The sequence below is a fragment of the Phodopus roborovskii genome, unplaced genomic scaffold, assembly GCF_943737965.1.
Source record: "Phodopus roborovskii unplaced genomic scaffold, PHOROB, whole genome shotgun sequence".
NCBI lineage: Eukaryota > Metazoa > Chordata > Mammalia > Rodentia > Cricetidae > Phodopus > Phodopus roborovskii.
The window spans coordinates 14,463,186-14,483,473 of record NW_026126434.1 but is presented as its reverse complement, the minus strand read 5'-3'; the positions used below and the strand labels follow the sequence as shown (position 1 = coordinate 14,483,473).

General features: G+C 42.7%; 1 protein-coding gene across 2 annotated transcripts; it reads left to right on the top strand.

The window, feature by feature from the left end:
* The first annotated feature begins 382 nt into the window (after positions 1–382).
* Nrbf2 (nuclear receptor binding factor 2) lies at positions 383–18,493 on the top strand. 2 transcript variants are annotated; one of them, XM_051186844.1, is made up of 5 exons: positions 471–525; positions 9,152–9,236; positions 12,242–12,340; positions 14,315–14,355; positions 17,007–18,493. In XM_051186844.1, the coding sequence occupies exons 3-5, from the start codon at positions 12,304–12,306 to the stop codon at positions 17,709–17,711; spliced, it is 783 nt and encodes a 260-aa protein (XP_051042801.1). In that variant the 5' UTR covers positions 471–525; positions 9,152–9,236; positions 12,242–12,303; the 3' UTR covers positions 17,712–18,493. The 2 variants fall into 2 exon arrangements, with proteins under 2 accessions (XP_051042800.1, XP_051042801.1); XM_051186843.1 differs by lacking the exon at positions 12,242–12,340 and having other exon boundaries at positions 383–525.
* The last annotated feature ends 1,795 nt before the right edge of the window (positions 18,494–20,288 follow it).

Below are 20,288 nucleotides of genomic sequence, written 5' to 3'. Positions count from 1 at the left end.
AGGGGATCTGAGAAAGCCTGCCGGAAGTTAGGCAGAAACATCAGCTGTGCAGAAACCATATTAACTACTACTATTCAGTGTGCAGAAACCATATTAACTACTATTCAGACCCAGCTCCTCACGTGATGCGATGGCCAGGTCAAGAGCCTAGACTCCACCCCCGCCCCTCCCCTCTCTCGCGAGGAGAGGGCGGCTCGCGTCAGTTAGCTGATGCCCCGCCTCTAGCCCCACCCACCTCCCCGTCCTCATTCTCACCCGGAGCCCCCGCCCCTGCACCGGCGCGTGACGTTACGACGCGGTGCGCGATGACGTAGAACGGCCCCGCGGCGCAACGTCGGAGGCGGAAGTGGCGCGGCCGTCGCTCTTGGGCTCTCACTGCCGGCTCCGGGTACCGTGAGGAGCCTCCCGCCAGCCGCCGCGTCCCTTGCCTTCGCTGCCCCTCCATGTGCCCAGGCGCCGCCGCTCCGCCTCGGGCTGCCGCTCACCCCGGGGTCTATGGAAGTGATGGAAGGACCCCTCAACCTTGTGAGTGGTCGCGGGCTGTGGAGGGACGGGTAGGACGAGGGGGGACGCGGGCTGGGGGACAACCCGGATTGAAGGGGGGAACCGTGAGCTGAGGGGAACCTCGACCCCCGGGGTCCGGGCCTCTCCCTCGGGGCCCGTCGCTTCTGCCCGCCTGGGACCGTTTCCCAGCGCCACGTAGCCGCCTGCAGGCCGCGGTTAAAGTCGGGGTGTCCGGGCCGCACCTCTCACCTCCCCCATCTCCCGGCTACCCTCACAGCTGCGCCAACGGAGGCCCCTTCGAAACAGCTGGATAGGAAGCAGTCCCTCCCCGCAGCCCAGCACCATTGCTCCAGGCCTCGTTAAAGTACCAGAGATGTGATGTTCGCCTTTCTCAGGAGAAAAAAGCACAGGGAGCCAGGTCCTTATTGTTTTAGGCAAAAAGGAACCCCCTCCTGCCCCCGCCCAAACAATCCCACAAAACCCCAGATCTGCCATAGAGGTGGTTTTGTTGCTGCTTTGTTGTTGTTGTTGCTGTGTTTGTTTTTCCCAGAGTAGTCACAGGGCATCTTTGGGTTTGCTGGGAAAGGGTCACGTAATTTAGGGGCAGAAGTCCGATTTCTTAGCGTGGCAGACTGGAACTTGGAAGTCCCAAGTTTGTAGGTGGTTTGTGATATGGTGGGGTTGGGAACAGGACCGCGGAGGATTGATTTCTCCCTTTGGAACTCAGCCCTGCTGGCTTGGAAGAGCCTGGTTTGTGCTGTGCAGAGAAGCCAGAGCCTGTGGTTTGAGAGTACAGATCCCTGGAGTCAGAAATCTGCTTGGATTTGAACTCTGTCTTAGTCATCTAATAGAGATCTTAAGCAAAAATTTTCACCTTGTTTCCTTCAGGTTTCTTGTGAGGATTAAACATAAATAAAAGGCATATGGAGCTGTGCTTTATAGGTAGAACGTCGGAGGACTTAGCCGCTGTTAATAATGAGGCTGTAAGCCCTTGACATTTCACTTAATGAGATTTGGAGTTGTCGAGCTTGAATGCCTGAGAGTGACCATCTGGCAGGTTAGCAGCCCTGAAGAGCCTATCCCGGAGTTTACTAAGTTAGGCTCTGCCTAAATTGTTTACACTTAAGAATGATTAGCCTAGGCAGGTGATGGTGAAGCACACCTTTAATCCCAGTGCTAGGGAGACAGAGGCAGGCGGATCTCTTGAGTTCAAGACCAGCTGTTCTACAAAGCTACACAGAAAAAAATCTGTCTTAAAAAAAAAAGAAAAGAATGATTGGCTTACATTGATGAGTCTTTGAAAGTCAGGGAATACCTTGCACCTCTCGTTTCTAAGAGAATTTGAGTAGTCACTATAGTTTGCAGTGAAGCGTGGATGGCTCAATACGAAACTCCACAGGAGTATTATTAGGTTGTAGCCAGCTGTTTACAAAATGCTTCAAAGTTCAAGTGCCCTTGCAAACGACCACTGGTCCCATTCCAGGTAGTTTCACTTTATTTGGCCACAGGGTGTAGCATGACCCTAGCTAACTATTCCACTAGTGTGTGGTGGCTTAAAAGAGGACTGAAACTGAACTTCAGTGGTAGGTGGGACACCCAAGTGCTCGGTTTCAGAAAAAGTAGGTAAATGATGGCAACAGTACTTTTATTTATCTACCATTTGTTTGAGCCATACTAGCTTCAGGACTCACCCTAGGCTGTTCTTAAGCGCTGGACCATCCTGCTTTGGCTTTCTAAATGCCGGAAGTCCAGGCCGTTGAGTAAATAAGGAGGCTAGCACAATTTATTCACTCTCAAAATTAATGTGACAAACTTCAGAAATGTGGCAGCTTGAATTCTTAAGCTATTTGAGATTTTGAAGATTTCTGATGGTCCAGCCTGGCTATTTACTGAAAGATAAAACAACTGGATGTTTACTTGGATGAAGTGTGTTGCAAAGTAGCAGTGGTAAGCCAGTTAGAGAGCTGTAGAAGACCTGGGTTTGTGTATTTGTGCATTTCACATGTGTGGAAATTAGGTTAACTCGGGAGTGTGTCAGTTCACCATGTGGGTTTGGGCATTGAACTCATATAACCATGTTCTATCACGTTTTTTCCTTTGTGCTATTTGCTTTTTTAAGGTAGGGTCATAAGACCAGGCCACCATGTGTAGTTCAGGCTAGCTTCAAACTTGTGATCCTCCTGCCTCAGTTTCCTGAGTGTATGCTGACAAGCCTGCTCCACCACACGCAGCTTATTAATTTTTAATATGGAAAAAAATTGTAACTTATGAAATCACTAAGAGTGTGTTAGGTATTTCTTTCCGTGCATTAAATTTTGGCTTTTGTCTGGTAGCAAATGATCGTCAAAACTTCCATGAGATAATTCCTCCTCCTGCCAACTTGGTAGTGATGTCAGATCTTAGTACACATGACTTGTTTATGCTTTGCTTGCCTAGGCTGCAGCAGACGATGCCCATGTGACTGCACAACCACACTTGCTTTGTTGTTTGGCTTTTTATGTGTTCATCCTTCACTCACACCTGTTTCTCTCTGTTCAGGCTTAAGAGTGCTGGGAGTGTTTGTTGAAAAATATAACTTCCTTCTGGAGTGATTCGTTCTAATTTTGCCTGAAGTGATTAATGCTTTCAGGCATCTCATACAAGGGAAAGATTCATATCATGGGCTAAGGAATAGCCACCTTTAATATAGCTGAAGTCTTTGGAACTTCCCATGCTAGCTAGTCATATTAGAATTAAAAGCTTTAAAGAAAAAAGAGGCAAAAAAAAAAAAAAAGAAAGAAAGAAAAAGAAAAAAGAGGCTGTTTTAATCTCTTTTGTGTTGCCCTGAAAATAACATAAGGAAAATAAATCCTGTGCCATAGGCACGGTTGGACTTATTTGGTAGTACCCTGGGTGTGGGTGGGGAGTGGTGGTAATGGAGTGCTAATTTATAGTCAACAATTAGTAAATGGTAGGAATTCGTTATTTCTCTTGCCTTAATAGGTAGATGAGATGTTCTACCAGTTTTATAGATTATGACATTGAAATGCAGAATAAGTTGAGTTTGAAAGCCAGAATCTAAAATAAATCATTTAGCTTTGTATTAGGGCATTATTTACCCATCTGCTTTACCTGTGTTCTGCACTGAGAAATCCTTTATGTGTGTACTTACTGCCAAGCTGCCGTATTATGGAATATATCTTGGACGAGTCACATTTCACTCGAAATAAAGCCAAACTAACTTTTTGCTGTATATGAAGTGATGTAATACTTACAGTTGGGTGATGCACAAACACACTGTTTGTGTGTATGTGTGTTGCCTTTGTGTATGTTTGTGTACCACGTGCACTTGGGCCAGAAGAGGTCATTGGGTCCCTGGGAAGTGGAGTTTCAGACCTTATTGAGCCACCATGTAGACTCTGGAATCAAGCATAAGTCCTCTGGAACAGTAACCAGTGTTACTGCTTAGCCATCTCTCTAGCCTCTGAATTTTTTCTTAATACTATCAGAATTCACCAAATTGTTTCATAACCTTTAATGGGTTACATCCTGTAATTTGAAAGATCCTATACTAGATTCTCACTTTCTACACAGCAGGTGATAACAGTTTTGGAAAACAACAACAAGCTCAACTAGAAACCAATGGAAGGAAAAAGCTTCTCAACAAAGTAGCACAAGGGGAAAGTTGGTCTTCAGAGTTGAAATGAGGGCCTCCAGTTCACTGGAGCAATTAGTTACCTTCAGTTTAGCTGGTCTGTGGTTTAGACAAAGGGTTGACTCTTGATACTTGTTAGTGGGAGACTGGTGAACTGGGGTGGGCATAAGGATAAATGTGTCCTCTTTGCTCCCAGTTGAAGACTATTCTTTCTGATATTTGCATGGTGTTTTCTTTTCCTCTTGATAGAGCACTTCCTCCAGATCAAAAATTAATAAATTGAAAGATACAGGAGATACTGTTATTATAACCTTGGAGGATTTTTTTTTTTTTTTTTTTTTTTTTTTTTTTGTGTTGAGACAAGATTTGTCTGTGCCCTGAAACTTGCTTTGTATACCAGGCTGGTCTTTAGCTGACACAGCTCTGCCTTGCTTTGCCTTCTCAATGGTGGCACTAACAGGCAAGCACCACTGTGCTGAGAAAGGTGGCCTTGAACTTGCGTTTTAAAGCAGCCTGGAGAAGTAAAAAGTCCTTGACTAAATTCATTCACTTAGTAACAGAATTGTAGTTGCTAGGGTTTTTGTTGGTTTTAGTTGGAAACTTCTGTTAGCTTAAGCCCAAAGAGGTGGCTGCCAGAGAAAGGGGTAGGAAGAGCAGTGTGCAGTGTCTGAGAGCCTGTGGAGCCTGGAACTTCAGAGTAGGAGTCCCTTGATAGGCTTTGGGCTGGTTCACTTTCTTCAGGCCTGTGCTGTCCTGGAACTTGCTTTGTAGACCAGGCTGGTCTCGAACTCACAGATCGTCTGCCTCTGCCTCCCTAGTGCTGGATTAAAGGCAAGTGCCACCACCTGGCTCATCTGATTTCTTGTCTGTGAGCTTGGGCCATAGCCTCTCCTCAGCAGATTTGCAAACCCTGCTATAAGACTACAGGCTGAAAATCTGTATTTTAACCAGATGCCCAAATGGTTTGAATTCTCTTTACAACTTAAACAGTGATCTGGTTCAAATTGTATTAATGAGCGAGGAAGTAGCCCCTGCAGATTGGAATGATTTAGCTGGTTTAGAGTGAGAAAAAGAACTAAATGCTAGAGTCCCTTGGCTCTTGGTGTAGATTGAGTCTGTGCTGTGTTGTCCTTGTTATGAGGACGCCATGCATGGGGTTTCAGACAAGTTTTCTTTAGTGAAGAAAAGGTGTGGATTTTGGGACTGGAGAGATGGCTCAGAGGTTAAGAGCACTCACTGGCTGCTCTTCCAAAGACCCCGAGTTCAGATTCCCAGCAATCAGATGGTGGTTTACAATGAGATCTGGTGTCATCTGGCCTGCAGCCATACATGCAGGCAGAAACTCTATACATAATAAATCTTAATAAAAAAAAAAAAGATGTGGGCTTTTTAATATTTTAGAGCTCAAAAAAGGTGAAGGCACCTGCATATGACACCTTCAATCACTTTTCTGTTTCTTACTGCCTAAGACCTTGATTGAATACCACTGTTCATTGCAGATAATCTGCCAGCTTTTGTTGTTTATAAGTGTTCTCAAAAGATCTGCTCTGATGGGAGCTTAGCCCTGAGGTCAGAAGGGTGGGAGATCCTTCTCTGCCCTCCACCAGATGTAACACTCTGGAGAGCAGGCCCTGCTCTCCTGATCAGCACAATAGAACCAGTCATGTTGACAGAGGTGCAGGTAAGCCAGGCCTTAAGTTGTGATCATGGAAGAGCTGTCTCCATTGATCAGTTGTCTTGTGGTGGCATGTACTGGAGAGAGATCCCCACTCCCACTGATGCATGAGGCAGGTGGAAGAGTTGGTCCTGCTGAGGTCCTGAGAGAAGGGTTGCTCTACCTGCTCCTTATGCTGCAGCACTGGGGAGAGTGGCCCCTATACCACATCTGGGCAGCACAGTAGAGCTGGTCCTGAAGGTATATAGGTGTGGGACAGGTGTCCAACCCCAAGGACATGAAAACAGGAGAACTTGCCCCACCCTTTGCTCAATGCAAAGGGTCAACTAGCCAGGACGGGAAGAGCTGGCGCTGGCGGGCTGACCAACTCTGCAACTACTCAGACCCAGACCCAGGGTTATGGGTTGGCCCACCCCAACATCCACCCCATCTGTGATCTGCTGGAGCACATGAAGGGACCTGTTCAGTAGACCCAAAACTGCAGGATTTCTGAAACACAGGGCATCAGAGGAGTTCAGTGAGGGCCCAGCATAGTAGCAAAAACCAAAGGCCTCAAACCAGACCAGACTCTTTGCAATGAATACTTGCAAATAAAGATATATGGATACAAGGGTTGATTGTATGTCCACTGTGTCATACTGCAGCTTTCATGACTCCATTCCTCTCCTTTTTCTTTCTTTTTTCTTAAATTTTATTTTATCTTGGGGTGGTTGCTGCAAGGACAGAGGGTTGATAATGCAGGGACAGGAAATGAAAGACACAAAGAGCAAATAAAAAGAAAGTTAATAAAAAAAAAAAAAAAAAGATTTGCCCTTTCATCTGAGAATGGCAGTGTACATTTATATTCCCAGCATGAAGGAGGAGTTAGAGGCAAGAGAACGGGAATTTCCAGGACAGGCAAGGGATCCTTTTTTAAAAATATCTGCCCTATCCCAAATGTTTTATCTGGATACTAGAAAATTTCTAGGTGTTCAGAACATACTTATTGCTCAGTCCAAGCCTTCATGGTTAAAATTAACCTGTTATTTTAAAATCCTATTCATGATCTGAGATTTCGGGCAAAGTTTGCATAATTGCTATTTGAAGACTAAAAGCTCTCAGAAACAATGGGAAGGGATGATCTTGTCTTTAAAAACAGTTTGTTTCTTCTTTACAAAAATAGAAGTAGGGGAAATACAAGCAGAAGTACTGTTTTCTATCTTCATCTTTGCTATGATAAACACCATGAATGTGGTGGTTTGAATTGATAATGGCCCTCCATAGATTCGAGTATTTATACAAAAGGATTAGGAGGTGTGGTCCTATTGAAGTGGGTGTGGCATTGTTGAAGGAGGTGTCTCTGGGGGTGTGCTGTGATATTTCAAAAGCCCACACTAGGCCCAGTCTCTTTGCTTGCTGCCTGTGGGTCAGGATGTAAAGTTCCCAGCTATTGACCAGCACCATGACTGCCTGCTTCCCTACTGTGATGATCACGGACTAACTCTCTGAAACTATAAGCCAGCCCTCAATGCTTTCTTTTATAAGAGTTGCCCTGGTCATAGTTACCTTTTTGCAGCAATAGAATAGTAATTAAGACAATGTCCAAAATCAGTGTAGAAAAGAAAGGGTTTATTTGAATTAGCAACTTGTAGTCCATCATCCAGGGAAGTCAGAACAGGAACTCAAGACTGAAGCAGAAGCCATGGAAGAATGAATGCTCCTTACTTGGTTGCTCCCCATGGCTTGCTCTGCCCTGCTTTCTTAACCTGAGACCTCCTGCCCAGTGGTAACCATGCCAATTGTGTATTGGGCCCTTCCACATCAATCATAGACTGGCCTACAGGCCACTCTGATGAGGGCATGTTCTCAGTTGCTGTTCCCTCCTCTCAGATAACCAAACTGTGTTAAGTTAATTTAAAAACGACTAACTGCCACAGCCACCACACATGCTTGCATGCATGTCTTTTTGTTTGAGCAAAGATCCCACTCAGTTCTCTTCCTTTACTCCTGAGCGCTGCTATCACATGCGTACACCTGCCCAAGACCTCTTTTTCTCTTTTTAAAAGAGACTTTCCTAAGTCATCTTCAGGCTTGTTAAGGGAGGGAAGACCATACTGGCTAGAAGACTGTTCCACCATGTGTGCTGACTGCATTCTCTTCCACCTTCTATTGCTCTTTCTTTTTCCCTCCTATCTAAATGTTATAATTTTAATGTAAGTAACTGGCCTTGTTATGTAAGAGAAGGAAACAGGTTGACAAAGCTGTAAGGGAAATAATGTATATCCAAGCTCTTTAGTTGTTGCTTACAGTTTGTGATCTAACAGCCTCATAAGTGCTAGCCAGGTGCTCCATCCTGAGCTATGTCTGTCTCCAGCCTTTGGAGGGTTTATTTACTTATTTGTTTGTTTAATTGCCATTCTGGGCATTGCCATGCCTTGCCATGCTGGATATATGTATTTTACCACTGACTATACCTTCTGGTCTTTGGTCTATTATGGTATGGTCTTGCTGTGTTGGTTAGGCTAACCTGAGTTAGGAGATGGCTTTGCTCCTCCTGCTGCTCCTGAGAGCCAGCATTACAGACATATGGCTCCATAGCTGGATGGAGGCTTAGGGAAACCTATCCATAGAAGAAGGGCAGCACTATTTAATCTATATACTTTACAGTAGGATATATAAGCCCTTTGCTTTTTAGAAGCTCTTAAGTTTGCCCTTTTTTGATGAATTGTACATGAAATATTAATATTAAACATTAGTATCAAAATCCCTCAACTGTATATTTTTTAAAATTTTAAAATAAGTACTAACTTTAGTGTTTAAGGGGAAGAATGAACATCTCTAAGCTTGAACTTTTCATGATACATTTCCTGGTTAATGTCTTTAGACTATATAGACTATTGAAAATACCTATAAAATGTCTTTTTGAAATAACTAGTTAAATATCAAGAAAATGCATGATTTGAGTAATACCTGGGATTATACCTTTTTTGGTTACTTTGAGCAGTGAGATCACTTAACAGTTAGAACCTGGTAACTGCAGAGGGTTATAGATAGAGAGGAGTTGCCAGTTCCTATCATGATATGGTTCTAGGCTTGGCTCCTTGCATAGCATCGTTTGTTTAGTTAAAAAAAAAATGATTTGTTTGTTTTGGGGTTTTTGTTTGTCTTTTGTTTTTCAAGACAGGGTTTCTCTGTGTGACAACCCTGGTTGTCCTGGAACTCACAGAGATGCACCTGCCTCTGCTTCTCCAGTGCTGAGATTAAAGGTGTGCACCACCACTACCCAGATAAAAGACTGTTTTTTAAAAGTCAAAGTCTTGTTTTATAATTTGGAGTAACTCAGAATTTTTGTCTTCTAGGCTCACCAACAGAGCCGACGAGCAGACCGTTTGTTAGCTGCTGGGAAATACGAAGAAGCGATTTCTTGTCACAAAAAGGCTACAGGTAAGGATTTTTCTTAATAAATACTAGATAGAGCTGTTGGCAGACTGAGGCCGGGAGAATTTCTATGAGTTGGAGGCCATCCTAGACTGCCAAGTGAAATCCTGCCACAAAACAAACAAACAAAAACAAGAATACTTTGTTATTGGTACTTGTCATGTACCTGTGACTAAGATAGATAGATAGTACTTGTCATTTACCTGTGACTTAGACAGACAGACAGACTGACTGACTAACTGTAGCTACTCCTGCTAACTGTCATTTAGTTATTGGCTCTCTGGGGCGAGAGATAGAGCTTAGTGTAAGTACATACTTAGCATGTATGGGTTTTTTTTTTTTTTTTTTTTTTTTTTACCAGAGATCCAAATTTCTGAGTTAGCCTCATAAATAGATCTGAGTACCTTGTTTTCCATTGAGAATGAGTGTCATGTCTGTTCTAGAGCAAGCACTGCAGTCTTTCTGCTAGGAAGCAATTTTCCTTCTCTCTGATGAGAGCAGAAATCTTTCCTGGCAGGGAAAGGAATGTTATTTTACAAAGTCACAGTGGGCACTGCTTTGTTTGGTATGTTGTGCCTGTAAGTAATTATCAAGAGAGAGAGAAAAAATATTTTTTGATTCAGGATCTTGCTTATTTAGCCCTTGGTGGCTCAGTACTCATTATACATAGCCCAGGTTACTTCCCAGCCTTGAGCACTCCTCCTGCCTCATCCTCCTGAAGGGCTCGTTTAGTTGCAGTTAGTGAGTGACTCACGCCTATAATTCTCACACTTTGGTGAGAGGCGGGAACATCACAAAATTGATCACCAGCCATGGCTTTATAGCCAGTCTCTTTCCTAAGAAGACACCAACAAGGGCTGGCTGTGCCATTGATGTGTGCCCATGTGTCTGCTATAGGTCTTGAGTATGTAACTAGGCACCTCATAATATTCTGAGTATTTTTATGTTTAGTGCTTTTTTCCACAACATGAAGCTGATGGTCTTTAAATCTCTCTTTAGCCAGCTGTTAACTAGATTCTTGATTTATATAATAAGCTCCTGTGATAGCGCACCATGTTTATGGAAACCGTGACGTGGATGAGAGCACCCGTTCGTTATTCAGAGTAAATTAGATTTCCTGTGTGTGTCAAAGGTTAAAATGGAGTGAATCATTGTAGGTTGTACACTTAATTGCAGTCTTTGCTGAAGAACCTGAAAGAGAGAAACAAAATCACCCCTAAGTTCTTTTGTCTTTGAAGACTTAAACAACTTTGTGGGATTAGGCAATGTGGCTCAGTGGTAGAGAACTTGCAAATAAGTAAGCAGGTTTGAGGGGTGGTTCTTACTGTTTACTTAACCTCTATTTTAAATATTAGCCTCATGCTATAATTAGAAGAAGTCATTGCCAGTGTTGTTAGAATTTTTCTGAACACAATAGGACTGATGGACATATGAACTTACAGAGACTGACAGCATGCATAAAACCTGTCTAGATTCAAACCAGAAAACCCTAGCACTGAGAAAAGGAAGTAACAAGCCCCACCCCTAACCAAGAAGCTAATTGAGGTTGATAGCTGCTAGGGAGGGGAGATACATCTTCTTCAGTAGAGTGTCTCTAGGACTGTCACGCATACTACAGGTCCTCATGCCCAGGAGGAACTGGCCAGCAAAAAGTAGTCCTCATGTTTTTTTGGGTGGGGGTGAATATTTCGATTATGTTTTGATAGTTTTTGTCTTACTGGTTTTTGTTTGTTTTTATTTTCTTTTTCTTTGAGAGTGAGAAAAGTTGGGTGAATAGGAAGGTGGAAAGATCTGGGAGGAGTTGGGAAGGGAAAGAATATGATCAAAATATATTGTGTGAGAAAACAATTTTTGAGATATTCCTTTCATATAATTCAGTCTTAAAAAATCATCAAAATTATTTTGTGGAGAAATGCATGGCTGTGCACTCAATTTCTCTTTTTTAAGTTTTAAAATAATACTTATTTTATGTTTATGTGTATGTGCATGCCTACCTGTTTATGTGTCATGAATTTGTGCAGGTGCTTATGGAGGTGAGGGGACGTTGGATCCCTTGGGTTTAGAGTAACAACCCTATGTGGGGTGCTGGGAACCAGAACTGGGTCCCTTTTTTTGTTGGTTTTGTTTTGTTTTGTTTTTCGGGACAGGGTTTTTCTGTATTGTTTTGGAGGCTGTCCTGGAACTAGCTCTATAGACCAGGCTGGCCTCAAACTCACAGAGATCCACCTGCCTCTGCCTCCTAAGTGCCAGGACTAAAGGTGAGCACCACCACTGCCTAGGCCTCTTTACTTTTAAAGTACCTTCTCTCTCCCCCCCCCCCCCCTTTTGGTCTCAATTGAAAGACTTTATTGTGGGGAATCTCTAACGTGATAGTGTGGTCCTTGCTGAATTCTTTTGCACTGTAGATATCTTATCATGTTATATTCAATTTCAGGGCTCTGCTAAGGTCAGCATTGCCCAGTTGTTTTTAAACTTGGTTTTGTGAAAGCTGTTCTAATCGTTAAGGCAGGTGGTTTAAAGCAAAATGTAGTTCAGAGGAGATAAATGTATACAGAAAATATGAGAGCAATGTCCCAAGAAAATTCCATGGTGTAGTCAAGCAATATTAAGGATAGAATGTCACAACAGGTTTGCAAACAGATGAGCAAAAGGGAAAGAAATAGAATACAGTTTGACAGACTCAGGACAGGAATAAAGATCCAGGAAGAGTTGAAGAGAAATGTATAAGCCTGGCCAGTATGACTGGAGCAAAGATAGATAGTTCATTTTTTTTCCTGGAGAAGAAAATATCTAATTTGAATCTCGGGATTTGTAAAACCTAGCAGACAGGAAATTTTAAGTAGTGGAATTAAAAAACAAAACACTAAAGTATTTGGATTAAGACCAGATAGCAGAGTTGTAATATCTATAAAGGGAAATTGGTGTAAAGATCAGAGTTTTCAAAAAGTTTACAGTGAGTGAGAGCTTGATCCATTATTAGTAATACTGTTATTTTATTCTGATTATTACAGAAAGACTATAAAATACCTTACAGAGGAACATATAGCAGAATGCAGAAGCTAAAAACAAGTAGATGAGGAAAACCATGAAAGCTAAAACGGGAAAGGACTGTAAGTGTAATTCATAAATGAATTTCGAGTTCCTGAGTATTATAGAACTTGCTCTTGGTTCTGTATTAGTCAGGGTTACATTTTTGTCTGAAACCTCCTGAGCCTGGCCATTTTTTTTTCCTGCATTGTGGTCAGCATTCTAGTTGCTGTGTTCTCACCAAAATTGCCTATTAAGCTCTGCATATAGCCTTTCAAGCTGCCTTTGCTAGCCTACCTTCTCCACACTTGCAGGCTTTTGTAGATCAGTACCAGTGACCTCTGAGCAATATAATCAGGCAGTCACAACAATGACCTGACTTCCTGCTTCTACTTTTCTGCATTGTTTGCATTGTTGTGACAAATGTCTTGAGAAAATTTAACTATTATTTATTTTGTGTGTGTGGTATGGTGTGTGTAGGGGGGAGGGGGTGCACATGTGCCATAGTGTATGTTTGGAGATTAGATGACAACTTTTGGGGAGTGGGATCCAGGCATCAAACTCAGGTATCAGGCTTGTGTTACAAGGGCCTCCTTCAGCTGTTGTGCCCTGTTGACAGCTCTAGAAAATCAACTTTGACAAAGGAAAAGACAGCATGAGCAAGTAAGGCGCTTGCCACCAAGCATGGTGACTTGAGTTTAGTTCCTGGAACCCACACAGCGGAAGGAGAGAACCAACTCCCACAAGTTGCCCTCTCATCGACACCAAAAGGAAACCTCTAGCTTTCAGGAACTTTCAAGATCTACCATGGACCTGTAAATACCTTTATCTCAGAGTACTACTCTGGGTCTGGGGAGGTGGGGTCTGCCCAGAAATTTTACATTTCTATAATGGTAGGAAAAAAGAAAATTGTCATTCATACAACTGGAAAAATCTAGATGGCTTAAATCCGAGCACTCAGGGAGCTGAGTCAGGAGTTTTGTTGAGTTTGAAGGCAGCCTGGGCTACATCATGAGACTATATTTTTTAAAAAAAAAATTTCTTTTATTTATTCATTTTGTGGGTGTTTTGCTTGAATGTATATACCTGTGCATTGTTTATCCCAGAAAAGGGCATTGGATCCCTTGAGATTGGGGATACAGTTGTGAGCCAACATAGATGCTGGGAATCAAACCTGAGTCTTCTGGGTTGAACAGCCAGTGCTCTTAACCTCAGCCTCTGAGGCCCTACTTTAAACAAAGATACATCCAAATCTTCTCACCCTTCTCTTAGCCCAAAGAGAAAAATGTAAGGATCTCAGCATTGCCTGTTGTCACCTAGAATTTGATCAAGATTAAAGAAAAGTTTGACTGACTTCATAAATAGTATTATTCTGTCCTCAACAACTTGCACAGTGTGTATTATATTCTAAGTGTTTTGTTGTTGTTTAGACAGTCTGTATAGCTTATGTTGGTTTTGAACTTATGATCCTCCTATATCAACCTCCCAAATGCAGGCATTACATGTGCCACAGTGTCTGGCTTAGGGTTCTTAAGTACCTAACTAGTGGTGGGCTGTTGGTATAGCTCAGAAACAACTGACAAGAAGAGTTCTCACAATGCGGTGCAGATTTTCAAATGAACACTCATAAACATCTGCTGATATTTTTGGTGAGCACAAGTAAATTCCTACTTAATTTTGATTCCTTATGAATAGTTTTTCTAATTAATCTTCAGTTCCTTTGTGATAAAATCTACAAATCTTTTTGTTCTGCATTGTTGGATACAGGTTTGTGGTAGGCAAACAAGCACTCTGCTATGGCTAGGTCCCCAGCCTGCTCAACTTAGAGGTTTTAAAGCCCCCAAATTTTAAGATAGGTTAGGAAATGCTTATTTATCAGTGACATTCTTTTGGGAGAAGTTAATACTATTTTCAAACTTGCCTTTTTAGCACAATTGCTTAGAAGAACAAGTTCTGTATTGTTGAATAAACATTTCCATTATTAGCCTAAAAATTACAAAATAATAATGCTCATATTAATTTGCTGACTTTTTTTTTTTTTTTTTTTTTTTAACCAGCTTATCTCTCTGAAGCCATGAAGTTGACACAGTCTGAGCAGGTGAGACATGCTAATAGAATTTGCCGAAATGTCTTGGGGGCGCTGGAGAGCTGGCTCAGCAGTTCAGAGAACCCAAGTACAATTGGTTCCTTCTGGCCCCCATTGGCACTGTGCTCCTCCCTCAAAACAAAAAAATCTTTTGATTTTTCGTCTTTCTTTCTTTCCTTTCCCTTTCTTTCTTTCTTTCTTTCTTTCTTTCTTTTTCTTTCTTTCTTTTTTTTTTTTTTTTTTTTTTTTTTGAGATCAGGGTCTCACTATATAGTCCTTTCTGGCCTGGAGCACACTATGTAGAGCAGGGTAGCCTTGAAATCTGAGATCCATCCCCTCTGTCTCCTTGGTGTTTAGATTAAAGGTGTGTGCTACCATGCTCAACTGAAAAATAAAATGCTTTTTAAAGATTTTCTTGTGGAGATTTGAACTGTGTAAAACTTAAGTTTTGTACCTTTCTCAAAACACTCAAAAAACATGCAGGTGTATTTTAGGAAGGAAATTAAAACTGTATGAGCTGCCGTGGGCCTTGCAGCCATGCTTTCCTGTTGTTACTTACAGGTCTCAGGCTGCCAGGAGTTTTCTTTACAGCACATGAGACCTTTCCTAATGCCACACTGGCTTTTGATACTGGCTCATATTGAGGAAGCAGGAATGGCCCAGGGGAACCAGATGGACAATACTTTTTTTGTCAAAGGCACTTTAAATCTGAATACTCTCCTGTTTGTTTCTTTTCTTTTTCTTAAAGATTTATTTATTTATTATATATACAGTGTTCGGCCTGCCTTAGAAGAGGGCACCAGATCTCATGACAGATGGTTGTGAGCCCCCATGTGGTTTGCTGGGAATTGAACTCACGACCTCTGGAAGAGCAGTCAGTGCTCCCAATCGCTAAGCCATCTCTTCAGCCCCCTTTTTCTTTTCTTGAGATAGGGTCTTTGTGTAGCTCTAGCTATCCTGGAACTTGTTCTGTAGACCAGGCTGGCCTCTCAGAACTAAAGGCTTCTCCATGCCCAGTGGAGCCCTTGGACCTTAACAGCCATTTTCTGAATTTAACCTCCAGCTTTGTTCCACTGGAAGCCAGGGGCAGAAAGCTGGCTTCCAAGGCTAAGCACATGCCCTTTGTTCATGTAGCTCATTCGTTCTTCAGTTATCACCTAGGACTTCCTTGCCATCCATATGTCCTTTCCTTTGCCTGACAAACTGGTTTAGACTCTAGCTTCTTCCCCAGTGCACAAACGTTAAGATCCATTCTCAGGCTGGAGAGGTGCCTCATGGGTAGCAGGACCTCAGGTCAGTTCTGTCTTAATCAGGGTTTCTGTTCCTATGAAGAGATACCATGACCACGGCAACTTTCATGAAGGAAAACATTTAACTGGGGTGGCTCACAGTTTCAGGGATTTAGTCCATTGTCATCCCGCAGGCAAACATGGTGGTGGAGAGGGAGTTAGGATTCCTACATCTTGATGGCAGACAACAGGAAGTGGTCTGCTCCTGTTTGTTTCTTGAATACTTAGAAGATTCCTGGACTTTGAGATCTGTTTCAGGATGACTATATATTGTCGTAATATTTTCAGGAAGGCCTATACCATCTTGGGACTGGAGAGCTGGCTACTCTACAGAGGATATGAGTTTGGTTCCCATCACCCACATGGCAGTTTGTACTTAACAAAGGAATCCCAGAGTGATGAATGCATATTATTTACTTGGGCACAATCATGACAAAGACCATAGCTTCAGACCCATGGGAAGTTGGCAAAACTGTTCCCCACCTGAATCTGTTTCAGAACTGGCAAAGCCGCCTTCCTCTGGTCCAAGTATGAATGTTGGTGTGTGCAAAAATTAGCTAGCTACTGCAGCTTTGACCTCCCAGTTATTTACAGCTTGGGATTGCTCTTCTGCCTCCAGAGACCACCCAGCCCCTGCCCCTGTGCTGTCCATAGTAACACCCTAGTCAGGATCCCAAGTGAGTCATGTCAGGGCTTCAGATTGTTAAGTCTGTGTCTCCAGTTCCAGGGGATCTAACCTCTTCTTACCTACATGTACATATAATGCATAAAATTAAATGTCTTTTAAAGAAAATTTTAGCCAGTTTTTCATTTTTTTTTCCCCCAGTGGCCTAGGGGCAAGCCTGGGTCTTTACATGCTATTGAACGCCAGCCCACTGAACTACACCCTAGCTGTAGGGACAATTTCTTGATTATATAACGAAAATGCCTGAGAGGGTTGGACTGCACTACAGACTTAGTTCCTGTAAACTGTAGCGTGGACAGAGTAAAACCACTTTGCTCAGACTGAACCAATCTACAGCTAATAGTGTAGAACTTGTGATGGCTGTCATATAGTGTGTATCAAGCTTTTCAGATATCCAGTGCATTGGAAGACCAAAGATGAAGGGGATACAGTCTATCATGGTAGGGAAGGCATGACACTTGGAACTCAGCCCACAGTGACAGCCTATGACTTGGTTTGTTAATCTCTATGGATCAGGAAGCAGAAGCAGAAACTGGCTATGAACCTCAAGGCCCACCACAGGTAAGCCACAGACATAGACCACACCTCCTAAAGATTCCACATTCACTCAAGCAAGCGTTGAGGCACTTAAGTCTGTGACCTTTCTAACTCTTAAGTTCTGTACATTGTCATTTTCTTCTGTGTCACAGGCTCACTTATCACTGGAACTGCAACGGGACAGCCACATGAAACAGCTTCTCCTCATCCAGGAGAGATGGAAGAGGGCCAAACGTGAAGAGCGGTTGAAAGCGCAGCACAGCACAGACAGGGACGGAATGCCCCACCTGCAGGCATCTCACAGGCCCTCTGAGGACATAGAGGGCCAGAACCCTCTACTTTCTCAAACATACATCCCTTCCACAGAGAAGCGCCTCCCAGAGGTTCAAGGGGTCTTTGACAGGGATCCAGACACACTGCTATATTTACTTCAGCAAAAGAATGAGCCAACAGAACCGTGTATTGGAAGCAAAGCCCCAAAAGATGATAAAACAATTATAGAGGAGCAGGCAACCAAAATTGCAGATTTGAAGAGGCATGTGGAATTCCTTGTGGCTGAGAATGAAAGGTTAAGGAAAGAAAATAAACAACTAAAGGCTGAGAAGGCCAGACTTCTGAAAGGCTCAGGGAAGGAGCTGGACGTTGATGCTGACTTTGTAGAGAAGTCAGAACTGTGGAGCTTGCCACCACACTCAGAAACTGCCACAGCCTCTTCAACCTGGCAGAAGTTTGCCGCCAATACTGGGAAAGCCAAGGACATTCCAATACCCAATCTTCCTCCTCTGGATTTCCCATCTCCAGAACTTCCTCTTATGGAGCTCTCTGAGGACATTCTGAAAGGATTCATGAATGATTAAAATGGAAGGCCATTGGAGAGGCTGCTGACAGTTAATCCAGAAAAAGAATACAAAGGGAAAGCCACACCCCAGGGGAATCCCAGAAACGCTCCTTCATCTGGTCTACTGTGAGAGAAGAGGCCATGCCAGGACCTGGGAAAGTCACTGTGAAACATCACTTATCTTACGACTAAAGCTCATAATTCTGACTTGGCAGACACTCAACTCTTGGATGGAGGTTTGCTTTCTTATGATACAAACCAAATGGCTACCTGGAATAATTTTTCAAACAGTTATTTTTCTTATCTTCAGGGTTAAATGTGTAAAAGTATGTCACGTGTAATTAATCTATAATGCCATAAATGATAATGCAAAAGCTAAATATGGTGGCCTGAAAGGCTCGCTTGTATTTGGAACATGCTTTCTATCATGCATTGACTGTATGCATTTTATGCACATTTTGTTTGTTGAGATACGGTGTGTACGATACACCCTTCCAGATGGAACTGTATGTGCCACAGTTTGCACTACTCATAACATAATGATAACCTCAAGACTATCAGGAGAAATATTTAAATTTCCATTTTATGAAGAAAGGAACCAAATTATTAGTTATGCTTTTTAAAAAATTACCAGTTTACATAATTAATCAGGGTGCATTTTAAGTTCTAACTTTGTGTTATATGATGCATCATTTGAAAATACTGAGGAGCTCTCCTTTGTTCTGAATGATGCATGTGTGAAAGTAATGCTAGTTAGCAGTATTTGATTGTAAGAAATCAATAAAGTAATTGTGTTTCATACCCTTGTTGAATATGGCTGGTGGTTAACTAGGCACTCAGTGGCTTCTCCCTGTATTCCTGCCTTTTCTTCCCACAAGGCCCAGCTATGAGTAAACAGTTCATGATGGTCTCAAGCTTGTGATCTCAACCCCCTCTTTACAGAGAGCTTGCCTCACACAGGGCAAGAAGGGAAAGTTTTGTTTTGAACAAAGTGAGTACTTCCCATCACTTCTGCTCCTTCTCTCCCTTCCCATCACTCTTTCTTAGACCTTTTCCTCTCCTTTGTTGAAGCTCTTGTGCACACTGCTTGGTTCCGTGTTGGAGCCTGTGCTCTGAGTGTGTGTGTATAAAGAGGTATGCCACTCTTACATCCCTCAGCACCTCCTGAGTTTTATTATTATCAAATGGGTTTTGTCCACCTGGCCTATTCTAGCAAAGTAATCCAAAGTGGGACCAAGGACTAACCTCAAGTTGGCAAGCAGAAGTCAAACCTGGTCTTGCATTTGACCCAAGGTAGACACTTGTGGGATCCACATACAGGTAAGTGTCAGAACTGAAGGAAATTGAGGGACATCTGATTGAGTAGTTTCTACCAGAAAATTAGGTGAGTGGAAAACCCACATACATTGGTGTCAAAAGTGGGTTACTGAATGAAAAGGAAAACCAGTTGGCCTCAGATTTCTGGCGAAATAGTCATTTTTTTCAGAAAGCATAAAGTGTGTGCATGTCCTATGCAAACAGGCCAACATCAGGCGTCTTTCTTCCTCAGCCTCCCTCCATCTATCTTTGGAGTCCAGACCTCTGACTGAAGCTGGAGCTCACCACATAAGCTGGCTTGGCTGGCCCTGAGCTCTTGAGCTCTTCCTGTATACTTCCCTCAGCACTGGGATTATAGGCCCTTGCTACCATGCCTGGCTTTTTACTCAAGTGCCCATGCTTGCACATTGAGCACCTTCCAGAATGATGGTGGCCTTTTGTGGGTAGTTGCTAGCATAAGTATTTTAATGATTAAGTTGAATGCTACTAGGAAGGGTGTGGCACAGTGTGTGCCTGGGCCATCTATGCCTTCAAGACTATAGGTTACTAAAATCATTCTAGAACAGTGGTTTTCAACCTCCCTAATGATGATGAGACTTTTCAATAGTTCCTCATATTGTGACCTCCCTGTCCCTGTTATAAAATTGTCACATTGATGATAAGTAATTTTGTCTGTTTGTAAATCACCCCTAAAGGGGTCATGGCCCACAGGTTGAGAACCACTCTTCTGGATGGTTGGGGTGAAGGATGACCCTATCATAATACCTGTCACCGTAATTGGTGATCACAGGAAGTTAGTAGCACCAGCAGTTGTTTCAGTTCTTCCCTTTAGAAACTATGGATGATCAGTAGTGCCATCTGGTGGACAATAACAGTAAGAAAGTAATTTTGTATCTTCTAACAAGCAATCTTGGGGTAGGATTCAGGGCCTTGTATGTTAGGTGAGCTTTCTACTGTACCCACAGTCTTGCTTGCCTAGCTTAGAACAGATATAGAAACCCAATTTTAAAAGTTTAAGATAAAAGAAGTGTAAAATAAAAGTGGGGACTGGTGAGATGGCTCAGAGGGTAAAGGCACTAATTCCAGCCCGACATTGTTCCTCAGGACCCAAGACAACCAATTAGTACAAACTATCCTCTGACCACACACACAAATAAGATACAATTTTTAAAAAGAAATGTGAAGCACCTGGACCCGAAGGCTTTGACTTTTGTTTTTGTATATGTACATGGGCATTTTGTCTGCACCACTTGTATCCGTGATGCTCATAGAAACCAGA

Excerpts from the sequence above, each read along its gene's own strand:
- Nrbf2 (XM_051186843.1), top strand. The coding sequence starts at position 496 with ATGGAAGTGATGGAAGGACCCCTCAACCTT. Across the intron at positions 9,237-14,314 it reads TTGTCACAAAAAGGCTACAG|CTTATCTCTCTGAAGCCATG; the intron begins GTAAGGATTTTT and ends TTTTTTAACCAG. Across the intron at positions 14,356-17,006 it reads AGTTGACACAGTCTGAGCAG|GCTCACTTATCACTGGAACT; the intron begins GTGAGACATGCT and ends TCTGTGTCACAG.